At 38.0% G+C, this 19547-nt stretch overlaps 1 protein-coding gene across 4 annotated transcripts in view; it reads right to left on the reverse strand.

Moving 5' to 3' along the window:
* Asph (aspartate beta-hydroxylase) overlaps positions 1-19547 on the reverse strand; it is a 208533-nt gene that overhangs the window by 17521 nt on the left and 171465 nt on the right. For all 4 annotated transcript variants that reach the window (XM_077801167.1, XM_077801166.1, XM_077801168.1 and 1 more), the window contains 3 exons: positions 7688-7823; positions 1434-1525; positions 942-1075 (listed from right to left, as the gene is read on the reverse strand). In XM_077801167.1, coding sequence (XP_077657293.1) covers positions 942-1075; positions 1434-1525; positions 7688-7823 — 362 coding nt within the window. The remainder of the gene's footprint in view (positions 1-941; positions 1076-1433; positions 1526-7687; positions 7824-19547) is intronic.

Here is a 19547-nt window from a genome sequence, read left to right on the forward strand (position 1 = left end):
CTTGGACTAAAACCTCAGAAACCATGAGCCAAAATAATAATGTTCCCTCCTGTAAGCAGTTCTTGTCGGGTACTTTGATCTCAGAGACAAAAAGCCAACTAACAGGTGAAGAGCCAGACTTTCCAGTGGGAGCAAGTGTCAGGATAATAGGCACAGAACCAGTGTGGTTCATTCCGAGAGTTGTGAATGAAGCTGCTGTGATTAAGAAAGGAAGGGGGAGGGGAGAAGGAGAACTAACTTTCACCACTTCCCTGCTGAGGCTAGAATGTGGATTAAGTGCCTTGTAGGTATTATTTCCTTTAATCCCTCTAACAACCCTGCAAAGGAGATAATATCATTGAAGATTTCATAAGCAAGGTGGCTGATATTTGATGGTATTAAGTAACTGGCCAAGGTTACACAGGATTAGGTTACAGAGCTGGGACTTGAAAAAAGGCAGCCAGCTTCCATTGCACCATGTTGTCTCCTGTAGAGCAAAATGTAAACATCAGGAGCCATTTTCTTCAAACCACTAGCATGATGCACAATAATGTATGGCTCAGTACATGTGACTGGACTCTGAATGCAAGTCTGCTTAGAAGCAAGAAGGTTCAGCTGCCACATGAGTGCTCTAGGGAGAAATGACCAAGAAGATCAGTCCTAGAATATCTCCAGACTAGCAGGAAGCACAAAGAATAGGTAGAGACTGAAGAGTGTGGATGTAGCTTTGTTGGAGCAAACACTCATCCTAAGAGGTAATGGAGGAGAGAGAAATGACAAAGGGAGGGCTGGGGATATAGTTTAGTTGGTAAAGTGCTTGCCTCGAATACACAGGCCCTGGTTTCAATCCTCAGCACCATGCACACACACACACACACACACACACACACAAATAAATAAATAAATAAATAAGAGAGAGAGAGAGAGAGAGAATGAATGACAGACAGACAAAGGAAACATACTTGGTCTCATTGGCACACCGGATCTTGCAACCTTCCTTGGGAATCACCAAGCCCAGGTGCATCCGAAGCCTGCAGTTTGTGGGTCCTGTGTGGGGCCACACATGAGTTCCAGGGTGCATGATGGAATATTTGATCTGCATAGAAAATATGACACTCGATCGGCCATTTGTCAACATGTGGAGCAATGGCTAAATTAAAGTGACAGAACAAAACTACTGTGAATTTGGATCAGAATCCATGTAAGACTCACAATTTATATTCACATCTTCTTTGTGAAGCAAACTAAAATAAAGCACTCACCTTTTCCACAAAGTGATAGAATTGGACATTTTCCACCCTCAGTTCTGACATCAATGACATGAAATTATATTTCATTAATAAGTGAGTAAAAAAAAGAAGCATTCATAGGAAAGTATCATTTCTTTGTAGGGGTCAGATCTCCCTTGTTCCTAACAATCCTCTTCTCCCCGGCACTGACCACACTCTCGGTACCTGTCCTCTTCTGCATCCTGTTGTCTCAGGGAACTTTTCTAACAAAGTGCAGGTTTTGGGAGCTCCTTTACAGGCATTTTCATTTTTTCTTCCTAGAAGAATAAATGATGAGAACCATCGTTAGACACAAATCACAAGCCGGGTGCCATGACATGTACCCACAATTTAGGAGGCTGAGGTAGGAGGATCATTTGAGTCCAGGAGTTTGAGACCAGCCTGAGCAACATGGTGGGACCCTGTTTCAAAGACAGAGAAAGGAGAAAAAAAGGAAGAAAGAAATCATAGTAAAGCTTACACTCATCTCATTTGGACCTTAAGTGATATAAACAGTCAAGTTCACTGCAGGAATATGAAGGAGGAGTGAACTCATGAAGACAAAGGGTATTCCCCTAAGAGACAGTGCCTGGAAGAGCAAGGATCTGAATTCTCCAGTCAGCATTGGGTTAGACTCAGGACATCTAAGGGGCAAAGCACATGTTGAATAGTTACTGTTTCTCCTGTGGCAGGCAGAACAGTGGTCCCTCTCAAAGATGCCCACATGCTAATCCCAGGGACCTGTCAATATGTTATATTACAGAGCAAAAGGGACTTAAAGTTTCAGATGGCATCAAGGTTTCCAGTGAGCTGACCTTACAATAAGATTATCTTGGATTAACTGGAGTGGCCCCATATAAACGCAGCAAGAAGTGTCAGAGTGATACAGGATAAGAAAGACTTGGTGTGGCCATTGCTGGCTTTGAGGGTAGAAGGAGAACACAAATCAAGGAAAATGGGAAGCATCTAGAAGCTGGAACCTCCACAAGAATATACTTTAATTTTAGCAGTGACACCCATTATAGACTTCTGACTCCCAGAATTGTGAGATGATAAATGTGTGTGCTTTTTAAGTCACCAAGTTTGTGGAAACTTGTTACACCAACCATAAGCAAATAATATATTCTCTAAGGAAGGAAAATCCATTATATTATAATCTAACCTAAATTCTAGGACTATATTGAAGAGTTACAAAACAATATTTTTAATTGGAATTTAATGACTTTTTCATTTACAGATCATTCTTTAAATGGTGATAGAGAATGACATTTTTAAAAAGTGGAGGATGAAGAAGTCTTTGACAGATGATGTTTTCTATGAGTAATAGTATCAGGAATAAGATTCTGGACAGTCTTAAGTATCCGGAACCATGCAAATTTCTTCACAACTATAAAATCACAGTTCATCAGGGAAGATGTGCTCATGATGTTCACAACATCATTTGCTCTCATAGAGGAGTAAAACGATGGATTGTTTTTTAAAGACAAATATTTCAATTCCCTGTACAAAATGCAAAAGGACTGCTACATCTAAGGCTGAGTTTAATTTTATTTAAGTATTGCTAGTGGTGTCCTAAGATAATCATATACTGAGAGCAAAATGAGAGTCACAACAGATGCAACCTAGAAGAATTTGCCTCAAATGGACCTTAACACTTTAGAGAACAACTTACATAGTCATTTTTCCTAAGTGATATAAGTGAGTACCTCTTATGAGTAAAATGTTATTTTTAGATATTAATGGAGTACCTCAAATGAATGGAATGATAAATTGAACAAATATTATACAAATGTACAAGTCATCAGGGAGCATTTTTAACTCCAGCTTTCCCAGACTTCCTATGATGGGGATGGGTTGGCAGGAGTCCCTCATTCTGGGTTCTGTGCTGTTGAGGCAGTGGCTGATGGGGGCCAATGGCTTCAAGAGCAACCAGAGCCAGCTGGACTTCCCACAAACACAGGGGTGAGGGTTGAGCCTGTGCTACCAGGAGAACAGGTGTGCCTCACACGAAAGATAAATAATAGATGGGTAACCAAATGGATTATGTCACTAGAATTTCCATGGGGACAGCACTGGACCAGAGAGAATCTCTAAACTTTTAGACACATTCAGGTGGAGCATCCTCCTTAAAATAAAAAATTCAGAACTTACTGAGGGACAACATGATGATCAAAAATATTGGATTTTCATATCATACATACTCAATCAGTAAAGTCTATGCAAGATTTCCCAAATCCTAAACACTTCTCAAACATTTTGGATAAGGGATATTCAACCTGTACTTTTGTTGTTGTTGTTGTTGTTGTTGTTGTTTGGAAAACATAGATTCTCTCTAGGGGAGAAATCTGTGCAGTAGATGCTCAACAGTCATATGTTGACACGGGTATTTGTAAATATTAACATGTGATCAGAATGTAAGATTTCCCTAGTGCTCACTCTGGGCTTGGAACTGCTCCACATGCTTAGACTGACCAATCTGATGTCCACAACATCCAGTAATAAAGACACCAGTGCTGTGTTTTACAGAAGAAGTACCTACACACAGAGAGGTCTCGCAGTAACTGGCAGCGAAAAAGAACTGGGAAATCTAATTCACTCAGAACTCAGCTTTCAGCCAAGACTACCTCTCCACTACTGTACTACAAGACCAACTCTCCATTACTGTTACAATTTGTTATGGTTTGAATGTGAGGTGTCCCCAAAAGCTCATGTGTGAGAGAGACAATCCAAAGTTTTGGAGGAGAAATGATTGGGTTATAGCCTTAGCTTATTCAGTGAATTAATCCCTGATGGGATTAAATGAAGTGTTAGGGTGTGGCTGGATGAGATGGGAACTGGGATGTGGCTTTGGGGTATATATTTCTATCTGGAGAGTGGAGTCTCTCTCTCTCTCTGCTTCTTGAGCACCATGATGTGAGCTTCTTCCCTCTGCCACACTCTTCTGCCATGTTCAGCCTTGCCTCCAGCCCCAAGAAATGGAGCTGGTTTTCTATGGACTTAGACCTCTGAAACTGTGAGACCTCAAATAAACTTTTCCTCCTTACAGTTGTTCTGGTCAGATCTTTTAGACACAGTAGCAAAAAAAGCTGACTAAAACACTATTAGAAAATGTATTGCTGTTATGTAATAAAAATGTAGTATCACTGTCATGTATTAGAAAACAGTATGTCAGATCATTGACCCTAGGAAAAAGCTACCTTATATTTAAGGCACTACTTTCATTGTCATTTTTCAGATGAAAAATTCCAGGCTTAGAGATACAGGGACATGCCTAGTAAGGACTGTAAGTTAGGAGTGTGGTTTTCAAATGCTGTGCTTTGAAGTATAATTTTACATCTTGCTACATCAGGATTAGAAGGTTTGCACAGGGGAAGACCAGCTAATTCAATGTAACTGAAGGAGGAACACTCAGCAAGCTTAAAGTAATTTCCAAGTACTAGTAAACTCTGTGTGTGTGTATGTGGTTTTTTATTTTAATGGCCCCAGGAAAAGTTCTAACTGCTAACACAGATCTGAAAGAATGACTTGAGTATATCATTTAGATGTGGCCATGCTTTATGAGGCATATTCATAAAGTAGGGACTTGGTTATATGTTTCCAAAGTTTCAAGGCTCTACTGCTAGAATGACAACATGTTCCATCTTGTGTGATAACTCTGATCAATTGAAAGTGGTTGCCTAGAACAAGGCTTTTGAGAAGGATTCAGCAATTAAAACTGAGCAGATAACTGCTCAGTTAACACCATTTCCCATGGATTCTAGAAAATGTGACTGAGCAATAATTACTAACTCTATATTTTAGTCACTGCCTGGGAAAATTATTAAAATGCTGGCAAAATAGATGTTCCATGATATTCACATAGCAATTTAGTTTGTGTGTGTGTATGTGTGTGTGTGTGTGTGTTGTGTGTGTGTGTGTATGTGTATGTATATATGCTGCTAGAGATCAAACCTAGGGCCTCACACATGCTAGGCAAGTGCTCTACCACTGAGCTACAACCCCAGCTCCATGATTGAAAACATTTGTGAAGAAATATTCATTACTTAGATTTGCAGATATATCTTTTTTCTTCAATTCTGAAAAGCTTATTATCCAAAATGTATTGCAGTTCAGTACTGATTATACTATGTAGAGATCACATTAGTCTGCTGGGCTGCAATAACAAAATACCACAGACTGGGTGGTTAAACAGAAGTTTATCTTCTCATAGTGCTGGAGGCTGAAGTTCAAGATCAAGATGATGGCAGGTTTGTTTTTTTCTGAGGCCTCTCCTTTGGCTACAGAAGGCAGCCGACTTCTTTCTGTGTCTCATGTGGCTTTGTTTCTGTGTATGCATATCCCTAGTATGTTTTCCTCTTCCAATCCTATCTGATCAGACCCCCACCCTTACGACCTCCTATACCCTTAACTACCTCCTTTAAGGACATATCTCCAAATATAGACACACTGGGAGTTGGGCTTCAACATACGAATATCGAGGAGGACAAAATTCAAGTGGAGAACAGAGATCTACCATGATTTTGCTTCCTGTTTGTATACAAACAAAACTCGCCCATTCACAGCTTCACGGACTTTAACTACCCAGCACTATGGTTTCCTAATTAAATTAGACAACCTTTAAGTCTTTGCTTAGCCAGATATTCATTAGCCTCTTTGAATTTGGACTCTCGGTGTAGCATCCTGTCCTGCCACCTCCCTTCCCCATGTCTTCTTCCTCTCCTTCTATCCCAAGACAGCCTCTTCTGTTTCTTAGCCTCAGCACCTGGTATGGCAAGTACCTTCAGAGATTCCTCCCAGTTCTGTGAAAGCTATGACACTATTTGCTTTCAAAATTACTCTTTTTGCACTGTTAATTTGTTTTCAGAGAATAGCTCCTGGATTCTTCCTCAAAGTCCAAAACCACAAACAGAAGCCCACAATGAACCTTCATAAATTTTCATAAGATAGAAACTATGTGATTTATATTCTTTGATGATAATAAAACTAGAAATTAATTTTTAAAAGATGAAGGAACTACAACAAATTGAAACTCATGCTCATCTCTATCACACGCACACACGCCTCTAAATTATTTGTGAATCAGGACAGAAATGCAATCTGTTTTTAGTAAAATCTAAAATAAAAACACCATACTTTACAGTTTATGGAATGAATCTAAAGGTACATCTATCAATCAGTCCATAGCCTTAATGCTTCTATTAGCAGAGAAGAAAGAATGAAAATAAATTTACTAAGGAGTTCCAATCAAAAGGTTTAAAAGAACGATTTAAAAAACCACCACCACTATCAACAACAACAACACAAAACAAGGAAGAAAGCATATACCAGCAGAAACTTAAAAAACCACAATACCGTGAGAAGCAATTTTATGAGCTTTTTAAAATATCAGGATAGGTAGAACTTTGTTACAGTTAGGAAAGAAAAAGGAACATGGGAAGAATTTAACAAAGATACTAATAAAATAAAAAACAGGAAATTATTGTAGAGAGTTCATGGAAAATCAGGTACAAGGAAACTATGTAAAAATTTAAAAGTCAAATGTTGCCTCCAGCCAACTTATTTTCTCTATTATTTTCTTCCTTGCTTAATCCTCCTACATCTCCATAATTCTTTGCATATTTCTACTTTCTCCGAGCACCTTTCTCTGGTAAATTTTCTGGAAGTTACTTAGGGATGCATGCTATTCTAAAGCATTGCCCTGGGAAGCCTGAGAGCTTCTATGAAGCATAAAAAATATTAATGAAATTGAAGTATGAGATGAATGCTTAAGTGCTAATAGAATTAATTCATTTTAGTGACACACCACAGAGAAATTTGCATGTTGCCCACATATGGATCATATAGCTCACTTAAAAAAAAAATCATGCTGGAGAAAGCTGATAAGAGTTACTTGAAATCATGTGATCTCTCTCTTAATTGACATATTCTCAAAAATATTACTGAAGCAGTTCTTCTTACATAGGAACTGTTCCGAAGGCATGATTGAGATAAACCACTGTCCTTATTTGTCCTTTAATATAAACTGATTGTGTAGCTAAACATGTGCATCACATGCTGTTTGATCATCCAAATGGATTCACTTTTATATGGCTATTTTTAACAAAGATTAAGTTGACTTTCCAAGAGAACTGGAGAGAACCTTAAAGTTCAAATCTCCTCATTTTAAAGATAGATTTACATATTAACTCATTGACCACACATATTGTAGCTCCATCTATGTGCCTGGGTGTGGATTAAGCTCAAGAATTATAAAGTTGAATGTGAAACATTTTTAGTTTTGAAGAACTCAGTAGTTATTACTGTCTTATCACTTACTGTGTTGCTTACCCAACATCTCATCATGGTGGCATCATCTATATTTTATAGAAGCAAATGAAGGTCAGGGATGCTCCTAAGATATCAATAGGTTAGAGAGAACAGTCCAGAAGACAGGGGCTCACCTTGCTGCCACAGTGTGAACTGGCTCCAATCACCCTTCTCCCTCAGGTTTTCATCTTCAGGCAGGAAGAGACCTTTGGCTTTATCCATCACTGCAAGTCCTTCATCACGGATTAACTTCCAGTTTCTTTCTAAAGTCTAGAAGGAAGGTTCTGGTTTCATTGGACTGAAAATATGGCTGGTAGAACATTTTATAATACTTCTCAGGTATCTTTTTTTATTTAATCAAATAATGACATTTTTGCTCTCATCTAGATTGCTTATTTCAATTTTTTCTAGAGCCCCCTTATCAAGGATGTAAAAAAGAAACAAAACAACCTCTTAATATTTTTCTGAACCAAATGCCGTTGCAGAATAAACACTTCAAAAATTCCTAGAAACCTCAGAGAACAATTCCTTCTACCATAATTATTTGCTTTAAGATTTGCCAAAAGGTTATTTTCTTTTTATTTATTTATTTTAAAATCCATAACCTAACAAGAGAATCGGATTACAAACCACACATTTAATTTCACCTTTCTATAGAGTCCCTTACAGAGCTGCCATTCAACATGAATGGCATAAATACTGAACTCTCAAAGACATAGGAAAAGTGGCCACTGGAGCATTTGATCATTATAAGATTAACAGAAAAACATAACAAATAGGTGCTTTAGTGTTTAGAATTCAGACAAACAAAAAATATTTCCTTGACTTCTTATTTAGGAGGTAGCTTTAGCCTTAGCCTGGACTTCTGACTGACAGACCCTAGGAGTGGCCAGGTGGGAGCAGGCAGATCTGGTGGGAGATCCTCCAGGCTATCCTCCTCATCACACTGTGCTGTCAGGGGTGGGTTGGCATGGGAGTGGTGGGGGCATGCAGGCAGAGCTAAGCATCTAGGTAGCCAACTGAGATGAGCTGCTATCAGAAGAAAAGAATAAAAATAGCTTTCCTACAGTAAGAAAGAGACCAAGATGTACAGATAACCCAGGATTTTGAAATGTTAATTATTTCAATCATTTCTTAATAGAGGAGAAGTGGATAAAATAGTTGAGGATATGCATTTGTAGACAGGAACACACTAGCTGGTTTCAATAAGAATCTGGGGGCCAGACATGATAAATGTCTTAAGAGTAGGAGATTAGAACTAATCAGTCATGAGGAATAAAAATTTCAAAAATGGATTAAATTGCCCTGTAAAACATAGTTCTCTATCTTTTGCATTAGTCAAGTGAAATGAACTATAATTGAGTAAAACAAAGACAGTGTATAAAGCATTTTTACTACCTCATGTTCTACTAATTCATGATCAAGTGTAAAAAGAAATCAGGGTGATTGAGGACTCCCAAAAAACAGCTATTCTCATATTTGTGTGAAAACATGATGCCGGCCTCAGCCAAGTCAGTGTGAATTTTGGTCTGAAGCTGCCTCTATTGGTGCTTTAAGCATGGCTTCAAAGTTTGTCCATGCACAGTGCACTGTAACCTAACCTAACCTAAACAGACTGTCACCTACTCTCAGAAAGTAAGTGCATCTTAGACAATCACCAATGGCCAACCACTTAGACAACATTCAAAGAAGACAGACATGAGCTGTAACCAATAGGGCTCTCTCCACCTCACTTCTATATTCTGTATCTGATCTTCTTTTCTCTGACTACACAGGGGTGGAACATTCTATATAATTTTGAATGCAGGCTGCCACTTGACTCTGGAATTACAAATAAAGCCAACTGAGATCTTAAAAGTAGATTTGTTGTTATTTTCACTTCTAACTCCAAGGGAATTTTTTTGTGTTATGTGAAACTATTAGGGTTTTTAAAATATTGTAGGGCAAGAAACTTTGATTAGAGATTGATTTTATAATTCTATTTCTCTGAAAACCAGCCATTAGTGTCAACACCTACATCTCCTCCTTCCATCACCCTCCTGCTGTGGTGCTGGTCATTTGTCCTTTGTTAGCACCCAGTCCACCAACGAGTTTCCGTGTGTGTGTGTGTGTGTGTGTGTGTGTAGGAAGTTTATAACTAGGAAGTCCACGATGGCAGTTCAAGTAGACACTCAAAAGTCCTCACTTTGGCATATCTCCATATTGAGAGAATTTCATGGCCTCCTCAAGATCATGGAAAAGAAAAAAAATGCACCCCAGGACTTTGCAGTATGTTCAGATCTTCTTAAATGTACCTAAATTGCCAACTCACTGCTGTTATTGTAACTTGTTCAAGTTGCTAGATAAATCTGTTAGAGTCTTGTTAAATTGTCACACAGACAAGGAGAGAATTACCTCTCTAACACATGAAATTACTTTTCAAATGAGGTTATTGGCACCTTATAAGGGCAAGCTCTTCCCTCCTGGAATTTTAGAAGTTTCATTTCTTTTGAAAGCTGATTTTAAGAGCATGGTTGGAAAGAGCTGTTTTTTTTTTTTTTTTTTTTGTTACTAAAATAGGGCACAAAACCCTAGGGGAAATGTTCAAGTGACTGCATCACTCAACACAATTTAAACTTTATTACTTAAGAATAGGCTGTCTTTTAATGTGAAATGTCATTCCTGCACCTTTTACCCTCAGCCTCCCTGGGAAGTGTTCCCAAGGTACTTTTCCACAGGTACTACTGATTAAAAAAAGAAACTCAAAAAACAACTTTTGGGTTTTCCTTTGTTTTAAGAGTAGCACAGGTGTTGGATGACAGAATCAGGTGCAAAAGAGGAAATGAATGCAGAAGGATCTCCCCAGTACCTGACCTCAAATGCTTGTACTACACACGTGCTCCATCCTGTGATGGTTAATCTTGAGTATCAACTTGACTGGATTGACAGACACCTAGAAAATTGTTATGCACACTTCTGGGTGGATGTTTCCAGGGATGATTGGAATGTGGGTCAGTGACCTGAAAGGGAAAGACCCACCCTGAGTGTGGGTAGCACCATCTCAAAGGCTGGGAGCCTGGATGGAACAAGGCAGGAGGAGGATGTTCCCATGAGCTTGACTCTTCTTGAGCAGGAGAGATTTTGCTGCTTCCATCTCCTGTGGAAGCAGACTGCAGCCTTTGAATGTAGACTTGCATCAGTAACTCGCCAGCACTCCAGGTTTCAGTCTCACACTAGGGCTGTATCATTGCTCTTTCTTGTGCTGAGGCTTACAGTTTCTTGAACCAAGCAGCAACTGGTTCCCTGGCTCTCTAGCAGGGCAGTAGCCACTGTGGGATTACCCAGCCTCTGATTATATAAAACAATTGCCTCTTCTATATCCATTCTATTTGTTCTGTTCATCTGGAGAACCCTGGCTAATAAACTATCCCAGCACTACATAGATTTCTAGTTTATTTCCATTAATACAGTTACTCATTATTTTCTCTTTTGAGTTCAATACGGTGTCACAGAATTTTATAGTTGGAAGGATCTGTCCTGTTAACCTCATTGGAAATTTTTTTAGCGATGACAAAATGACTCTTGGAGTGGTGAATGAGCTTAACAGTCCAGGTAGACTCACCCTGCTGTTGCCCTCTTGGTCATTCCTAAGGATCTTGTGGAAGAGGCACAGTCTAAGTTTCAGTCCGTGCTGGGCTCTGCAGGCCTTGTTCCCCTCTAGGGTGTGGGAGCAATTGTGGGGTCCCACAGCTTCCTGTGCACCTTCAGGAGAAGGTACTTTTGAGATGCTCAGAGAGACATGTGCTTCCAGCTTGCATTGTGCAATGGTTGCAACTCAAAGACAGCTCACATCCTTGACAAGGACAAGTGGGGAAACTGAGTGACCCAAAAGAGAGGACTAGTGAAACTTGGTGACATAAAGAAAAATGATGTAGTGGTAACAACAATCATGCTTTTCTAAGCATTTCAATGTAAACACTTTTTCGACCAAAGTAAATAACTCTACTAGGGAGTATTCTTCAACTTTGGAATCACACACAGGGACTTTAGCGAAAAATCTGGGATGAAACCTGGGAAATGTTTTTAAGCACACACCAAGGAACCACATTTAATGAAATACAGATCATGACGGGAGATTAAAGACCAAACCTAATTACACAGTACGCATGTGTGTCAGTCCATTTGGGTCGCTGTGATAACACAGTGTAGATAGGCTGGTTTATAAACAACAGAAATTTAATTTTCAGTTCTGGAGCCTGGAAGTCTAAGATCAAGGAATTAGCAGATCTGGTGTCTGGTGAAGGACTGTTTCCTGGTTCACAGAGAGTGTCTTTGCACCCATGAGTCACATGGTAGAAGAGGGCAAGGAAGCTCCCTGGGGCTTCTCTAATCCCATTTAGGAGGGTTTCACCCTTGTGATCTAATCACATCCCAAAGACCTTACCTCTTAAAACCATAACCTGTGGGTTAGGAGTGCAACATATGAATTTGGGGGAGGGGAGACACAAGAAAATTCAGACTACATGTGTGCAGGAGGTGGAGAGTGAAAAGGGAGGGAATATGAATTTTCTCCACAGTAATAGTACTCAGTCTTCAGAGATGGCAAGGAATGCCTTTGTGTAAGAAACTCCAGCAAAAACTTAAATGTCTACACAAAGCCAGCAATGCCTACAGTTTTAAAGGTCTACCTTGAAATATGATTTGCTTTACCCTAAATTCACCTGTTTCTTAAAACTGGAGAGAGAAACTAATAGCACTGGCATCTCAGCTGGGAAGACTAAAGTTTCTAAAGCATATTTTTTTTCTTGTGGCTACACATAACTTAGAAACCAGATTTGACTGTTATTACAGTGGCCCATGGTTTTGTTAAACCTCAGCTATATTTGGCACTCTAGCCATCCATAAATTGATTTCCCAGTTCCAAGCCCTACTAATCCCATAATGCACCTCAACTGGCCTTAATCCCAATTCTCTGTTCAGGTAAGAGCCATTTCCTCATCTTCCCAGACAGCTGACTCATATAATTTGATGATTCACTTTTCTTTTCAATGCCAAATTCATTTAACTTCTATTTTTGAAATCCTCTCTTAAAATTGAATTCTTGCAGAAAGTCTTTCTTTTGGGGCTGAGGGCGTAGCTCAGTGGCAGAGCTCATGCTTACATGCAAAGCCCTGAGTTCAATACCCAGCGCCAAAAAAGCCAAACTCAACCAAAAAAGAACAAAAAAAAAAAAAAAAAAGAACAAACAACAAAAGACAACATTCTTTTGAAAAGTAAATCATAGCCCAAATCATTCTTACTTACCTATTTTTCTTACTACTGTTTTTATTCCATTTAAAGATCCATGTTTTGTTTTTTTTTTTTTTTTTAAAGATTTTTATTCAACTCTTCCCTATCCCTGAGCCTAACTCCCAGCTGGTTCTTTTAAATATTTCTTCTATTGTTTAACTGATTATATCTAAATAATTTGTTGGCATTACTATTCTTGATTTAATAATTTTAGACATCATCCCCCACCTACCAGGGAAGGTTACCGATCTAACAAGTTGATGCCTTTCTCTTTTCCCTCTTTTCTATCCTTGTGATACAGTTAATTTCTCAAATCTTTCATTCATCTGGGTAAATTCACATTCAGATTTTAAAATATTATGACAATGAAGTATCACTCACATTTGACTTGAGTTGTAAATGATCATACTTTGTTTCACATGCAGTTTTTACAAAATTCTGCCCTTTTGTTGGCTTAATTTTCTAATACTTAACACTGTTTCTTCACCAACTCTGAAACTGTACTAAAAAAAAAAATAATGTCTGTTGAGCATGTCTAATCCAAAAATCTGAAATCTAAAACACTCTAAAATCTGAAAAGATTTTGTAGCAAGAGGAAAACTTTATACCATGAAAATGTATCATGCAGAAAATTATTTAAAATAACATATAAAATTATCATATGAAAAATAAATATATTTTGTGTTCACATTTGTGTCCCATCCCCAAGATATCTCATCATGCATATGCAAATAAAATCCCCAAATCTGAAATACTTCTGGTTCCAGACTCTTGATAAGGGCCACTGCACCTGTATTCTCACCCTTTGCTGAAGACATCATATAGTCTATTACTTTCTTTCTTTTTCTGTTTTTCTAATGGACCCTCCAGTAGCTAACATGCTTTACTGTAATGTGGAATAGTGGCTCTCTGGGCTTCACAGAACTTGCCTTGGCCTCTGGTATTGGGATTTCTAACTAAGTCTAGTTTCTGAGAAGGAACACATGACTGGTAAAATTGCATTTCTGAAAACATCTGAAACTATTCTTATGAGATTGAAAGTTTGACCATGAATGGATAAGTGTTCAGGTGGTAAATTTACTTACCTAGTTTTAAAATCTCATTATAATTATTTTTGTTATATAGTGTGATTATCATTTTATTTTTATTTTTTAAAATAAAAAATAAAGATTGAATATATTCAAAGTATACAATGTGGTGCTTTTTTACATGTATAAAATGTGCAATGATTGCCATAATCAAATTAATAATTAACACACAGTTCACTATCCACACTGTACCTTCAATCCCTAGAACGTGTTCCTCTTACAAGCGAAAGTTTGTACTCTTTGGCAAACATCTCCCCATTTTACCATGCTTATCCATGGCACCTACTGTGCTACTCTCTGCTTTGACTTTGTTAAAATTCCACATTTATGATCACACAGTAGTTGTCCATCTGAGTTTGGCCTAGAATATACTCCAGGTTCATCCAGGTTGTTGTGAATGGCAATACCTCCTTCATAAATGGTTCCACTGTGTGTATGTACCACTCATCTGTGACATGTAGGTTATTTCCATATTGTGGCTATTTTGAGTAATTCTGCAGTGAACAGGGAGGTGCAGACATATGTTTGAGATGCTGAATTATTACTGTTGGCTATATATCCAGAAGCAGGATTTCTGAATCACATGGCAGTTCTATTTTTACTTTTTTGAGGAACCTCCTCACTATTTTTCACAGTGAGTGTAACAATTTATATTCCTCCCAACAGTGTAAAGTGTTCTTTTTTCCACATCCTTGCCAACACCTGTTACCTCTTATTTTTCATAGTAGCCACCCTAACATGTGTGAAGTGATGTCTCATTGTGGTTCTAATTTGCATTTCCTTGATGATTAATGATGGAGAGCATTTTTCATAAACTCATTGGCCATTGGAAGAATGTCTATCCAGGTCCTTTGCCCATTTTTAAATCAGATTTTTTTTTTTTTTTTTTTTTTTGCTATAGAGAAAGGGATAGGAACTCCCTTTCAGATGTTTAATTTGCAAATCTTCTCCTATTCCATTGGTTGCCTTTTCATTCTGTTGACTGGTTTCTCTGCTGTGTAGTAACCTTTAGTTTGACACAGTCCTGCATATTTATTATTATTATTATTAGGGGTCATAACAAAAAATCATTGCCAAAAATCATGTCTTATTTAACTTTGAGAGCAGAGCTGTATCGCATTGCAAATTTTAGTGCTACTTTGGGAAAGATGTTATCTTTTGGATTCCTCTTTCTTTCTTTTTTTTTTTTTTTCTTTTTGGTCCTTCCAGAGGATCTCTTTTTTAAAAATTTATTTTTTTAAAATAAATGACAGTGGAATGCATTACAATTCTTATTACACATATACAGCACAATTTTTCATATCTCTGGTTGAATATAAAGTATGTTGACACCAATTCGTATCTTCATACATGGACTTTGGATAATGATCTCTAAGAGTCAGATTCTGCCACTTAGTAGCCTGGTAATTTTGGGTAAGGTACCTAATGCTGTGCTTTAAATTTCTCATTTAAAAAATTTCCCTCAGAGGTGAGAAGACTAAGTGTGCCAAGAGGATATGTGCTATATACAAATACTGCACAGCCATGATGAAAATAATGAGAATTGTAAATTTTTCTCTTTCTGACATCCTGAAATTTCATGGTAACGTGTTTTAGTATAGGGATCGAATATCCACTGGTGCTCCTTAACATGGAAATACACTTTTTCCCCACTGGCCATTTTCTAGGATTATTTCTTTAATATTGTCTTCTCTATTTCCCCTATTCTCTCTGCAACTGCTTTTATTTGTATTCTGGACATGTTACATTGAGCCTCTAATTTTCCTATTTTTCATCTTTACCTTTTTATTTTTCCTTCTGGTGGCTTTTCCTGATATAGCTTCTAACAACACTAATAAATTTTATTTCTGCAAATCCCAAGAGCCCTTTCTGGGTCTTTGTTTGCTACCCTTTGTGTTCTTGCTACTTTTTTTCTATTCTTGTTTTATGGGTATACTATCCCTTCTTAGTGCTCTGAGTACCTTCGAGGTATTATTTCAAGTTTGCCTTTGTTCCTGTATTTTCTATTTCCCTAAATTACAGAATTTCTTTTGTTTCTTTTGTTCTTTGTTGTTTATGCTGAAGATCTCCTCAATCCTTGGTGATGCTTAGGTAACAGTTCTATAAAAATGAATGAGCCATTGGTCATCTTGTGTGAAATGGCAGGGTCTGTGATTGATGGCCACATTGTGAAGCCAGATTTTTTTATTGGGGACCCTAAAAAGTCAGTACAGGCAGTCCTATTCTTTGAGGCCATGCAACTTCTTCAGTGGTCATAATCCTGGATCCCTTAAATTCCTTCATCGGAATCCCCTCTGTGATGACTCTGGTTTCTGCTTTCTTGGAACTGACAAATCAGATAATTGTGGTTTCCAATAATAAAAAAAAAAATGACAGACACTGTTCATCTATTGCTGTCTCTCTCCCACCATTTAAAAAAGTTTTGTTCCATTTTTATTTTTTTTACTGTCACTTAAAGTGAGGGTTTTATATATGGATATGTTAAATGCATACATTTAATTTCATTTAATTCTTCTTTACTTATATTTTCTATATATCTCTAACTGCTTTTTCCTGTTTATCTTTTTTATTTCTAGACTAGAAGATTCTTATAATATGTAATTCAACTTCTTAGTGGACTTTAGAGACAACTGTATGCCTGCAAAGTCCTTTATCAATCTCTCAAATGCATCTTTAAAAGATCACTGAACTCAAAGTAATGTTTCACATGATAAATAGGCAAGAGAGAGAGAGAGAGAGAGAGAGAGAGAGAGAGAGAGAGGAAGAGAGAGATAGAGAGTGTGCCAGTGAGCAGTGAAGAAACAGTTTCAGCATCATATTTCACATTTTGAATCAAACTCTCTAATCTGTGTATTGATTTACTGTCAACCTAATTTCTTTTTGCCTCTTGGGCTATATTCTTTACTTGTACCTCTTAGTTGGTATACCCTAACTCCATGAGATGCTTAGGTGATGATAAAATGATTATAATGCTTCAAGCTTGACAAAAAGTCACTTTAATTTTGTTCTAATCAATCAAAATTGGTCTAACTGAACTTTAAATATTTTCTTCTATGAAGGGACACTTCTGTTGAGGCAGTAAGTGTAGCACACTGCTAAGAGAGGAGGACTACTAATGAAAGCCACCAATGGTATTAACTGGCTAAACCAAGAGTAACAAAACAGCACAGACAGAGTGGCTTCAACAACAGCACTTTTATGTCCTCACAATTTGGGAGACCAGAAGTCCATAGTCAAGGTGCTGGAAAATTTGGTTTCTTTTTTTTTTTATATTTATTTTTTAGTTGTAGTTGAACTCAATATCTTTATTTATTTTTATGTGGTGCTAAGGATCGAACACAGGGCCTCGCATGTGCTAGGCGAGCGCTCTACCACTGAGCTACAACCTCGGCCCAGAAAATTTGGTTTCTTTTGAAGCCTCTCTCCAGAGCTTACAGATGGCCTTATTCTCACTGTGTCCTCACATGGCCTTTCCTCTGTGGGCATGCATTCCTGGTACCTCTCTGTGATTTCAAACTTCCTCTTCTTATAAGGACTCCCACCAGGTAGGATTAGGGCTCATCATAATGGCTTCTTTTAAACTGCTTCTTCTTAACTGCCTCTTCAAAGCCTGTCTCCAAATACAGTTACATTCGGAGGTACTGGGGGGTTAGGGTTTCAACAGTTTGGGGGAGACATAATTCAGCACATAATACTAAAAACAGATTCAAATTAGAACCAGCTCCAGCTAAGAAAGCAAACAGCAGATGGAAGAGGACCAGAAATAAATTTACATCAACATGGGCAAAAGTAAATTTATAGGAGCAAAATAAAACATGGTTATGGGGAAAGGTTTTTAACTTGTGTGCAAACATCATACAAGAACTCGGAGGGCTGAGAGTAATAAAAGCGAGATCACGTCTTAACTATGTTTGGTTAGCTGTAAGAAAAACGGAATGAATATCACATAGACATTGGCAGTTGACAGAAAATTTCTGAGATATATATGTAGGTACTTTGACAGGTCCTGAGTCTACGTTAAGAGAAGGGACGTCATTAAAGACTACTGTGGGCAAAATTTATGCATAAAATTGAAGTGTGAATGAATGACTAAAATGTCACTTCAATACATATAATACCAAATTGTACTTAACTAAGAATATGCTTGTAATTCATTACTATTTGAGAAATTATATAGTTTGGTTTTGAGAGATTATTTTATCTTAATTATGTTAGGAATTACATATCTCAATTTTCAGAGATAAAATCAGCTTGCTTAAATCCTAGCCAAAATGTGCCTCTCCAGCATGCTAAGAACAGAGGCAGCCATGCATCCTGCTTTAGAAATGGTACCCCAGGGTGGGGTCATCCCCCTGAGTGAGGAGCTGAGGCTACAGAATCAGAGCAAACACTGCAGTAAGCACAACGCTTTCCCAGAAAATTCTCTTTGCAGTCATTTTAATAAAACCTCTAAGGAAATTAGTAGCATTAAAGGAACAATCTCTCACTGGTCCTGATGCATTTTGATCAGCTCTCCTTGTTTTTCCAAGCTTGAATATAAAGATCAAAGAAAGCAGCTGACATTTCTTATTGTGGAAATAAACCAAGACCACTCAAATGAGAAAAAGCAAAGGCTATTTACTCTAAGCTTGCTGCAGCAAAGAAGTCAGACACAGTCACCTGTGTTTTGGCAAAGATTCAAAGGCAGGAAGAGTGGGCAGTTTTTGTACTAGCAGAAAGGGAAGGCTGTGCCCTCCACAGAAGCTGTTGGCCTGAGGAGGCTGAAGACCTCCTATGTGATGGTTTAAGGGTGCATTTCATATTTTTTTTTTTTTTTTTTTTGCTCAGGTTGTTAAGTTGGGACTGTAGACAAAAATCTGGGCAGCTGTCGTTTATTAATTAAATCCTAGCCAGTTGGGGCTAATTATTACAGAAGTTATTATTCAGCTTCCTTGGTTGCTACTAGAGATCGTGGTCTGGCTTCCTACAAGTCTGACGTAGAGCAGGCTGGTTCCCTTGGCTGTTGGTTGTAGATAGCAGATGTGTTTCCTGGGCAGGTTCCTAGGCCACAGCTCTCTTTTTATATATGGTCTGGCCATTGTCCTTTGGTGTTTTTTAGTCTCATTCTCCTTTCTAAAGAAAAAAATACAATAGGGGGCATCTTGCACTGGAGCATGAGAGGAGTCTTATAGAACTGAATTTTGTTCTTTTTAGAGAGTGGGAGAAAAAGGATTTCTTCACCTGAGAGAAAGGAGAAAATACAGGCTACATTGCCAGAAGACCCAACCTGAGGGCTGTAAGCACTCAGATGGCAAATGAGACCCATTTTTTTTTTAGATTAGTCCAGATAGGCAGGAAGGCCAATCGATGTGTCAGTCAGAAGGAGGTATAAGGGGGACACCAGGTTGGATTCCCTTCCATCCTACCTCTTGGAAAGAGTGTACTGAACTAAGTCCTAAAGAAGTGACATCTGAGCAGAAACCCAAAGTCATTGATCTCAAGGGGGTGAAAGAACCTGATTGGGAGACTTCCTGAGTATATATAAAAACAAATATCTTGATGAACAGATACACAAGCAGATATGTATGTGGTTATGTATACGCCATTGATCTGTGCATAAGTATGTTAAAACACAGATCATGAGCTACCTCATTAAACA

Source organism: Urocitellus parryii, chromosome 7 (genome assembly GCF_045843805.1).
Source record: "Urocitellus parryii isolate mUroPar1 chromosome 7, mUroPar1.hap1, whole genome shotgun sequence".
Lineage (NCBI taxonomy): Eukaryota > Metazoa > Chordata > Mammalia > Rodentia > Sciuridae > Urocitellus > Urocitellus parryii.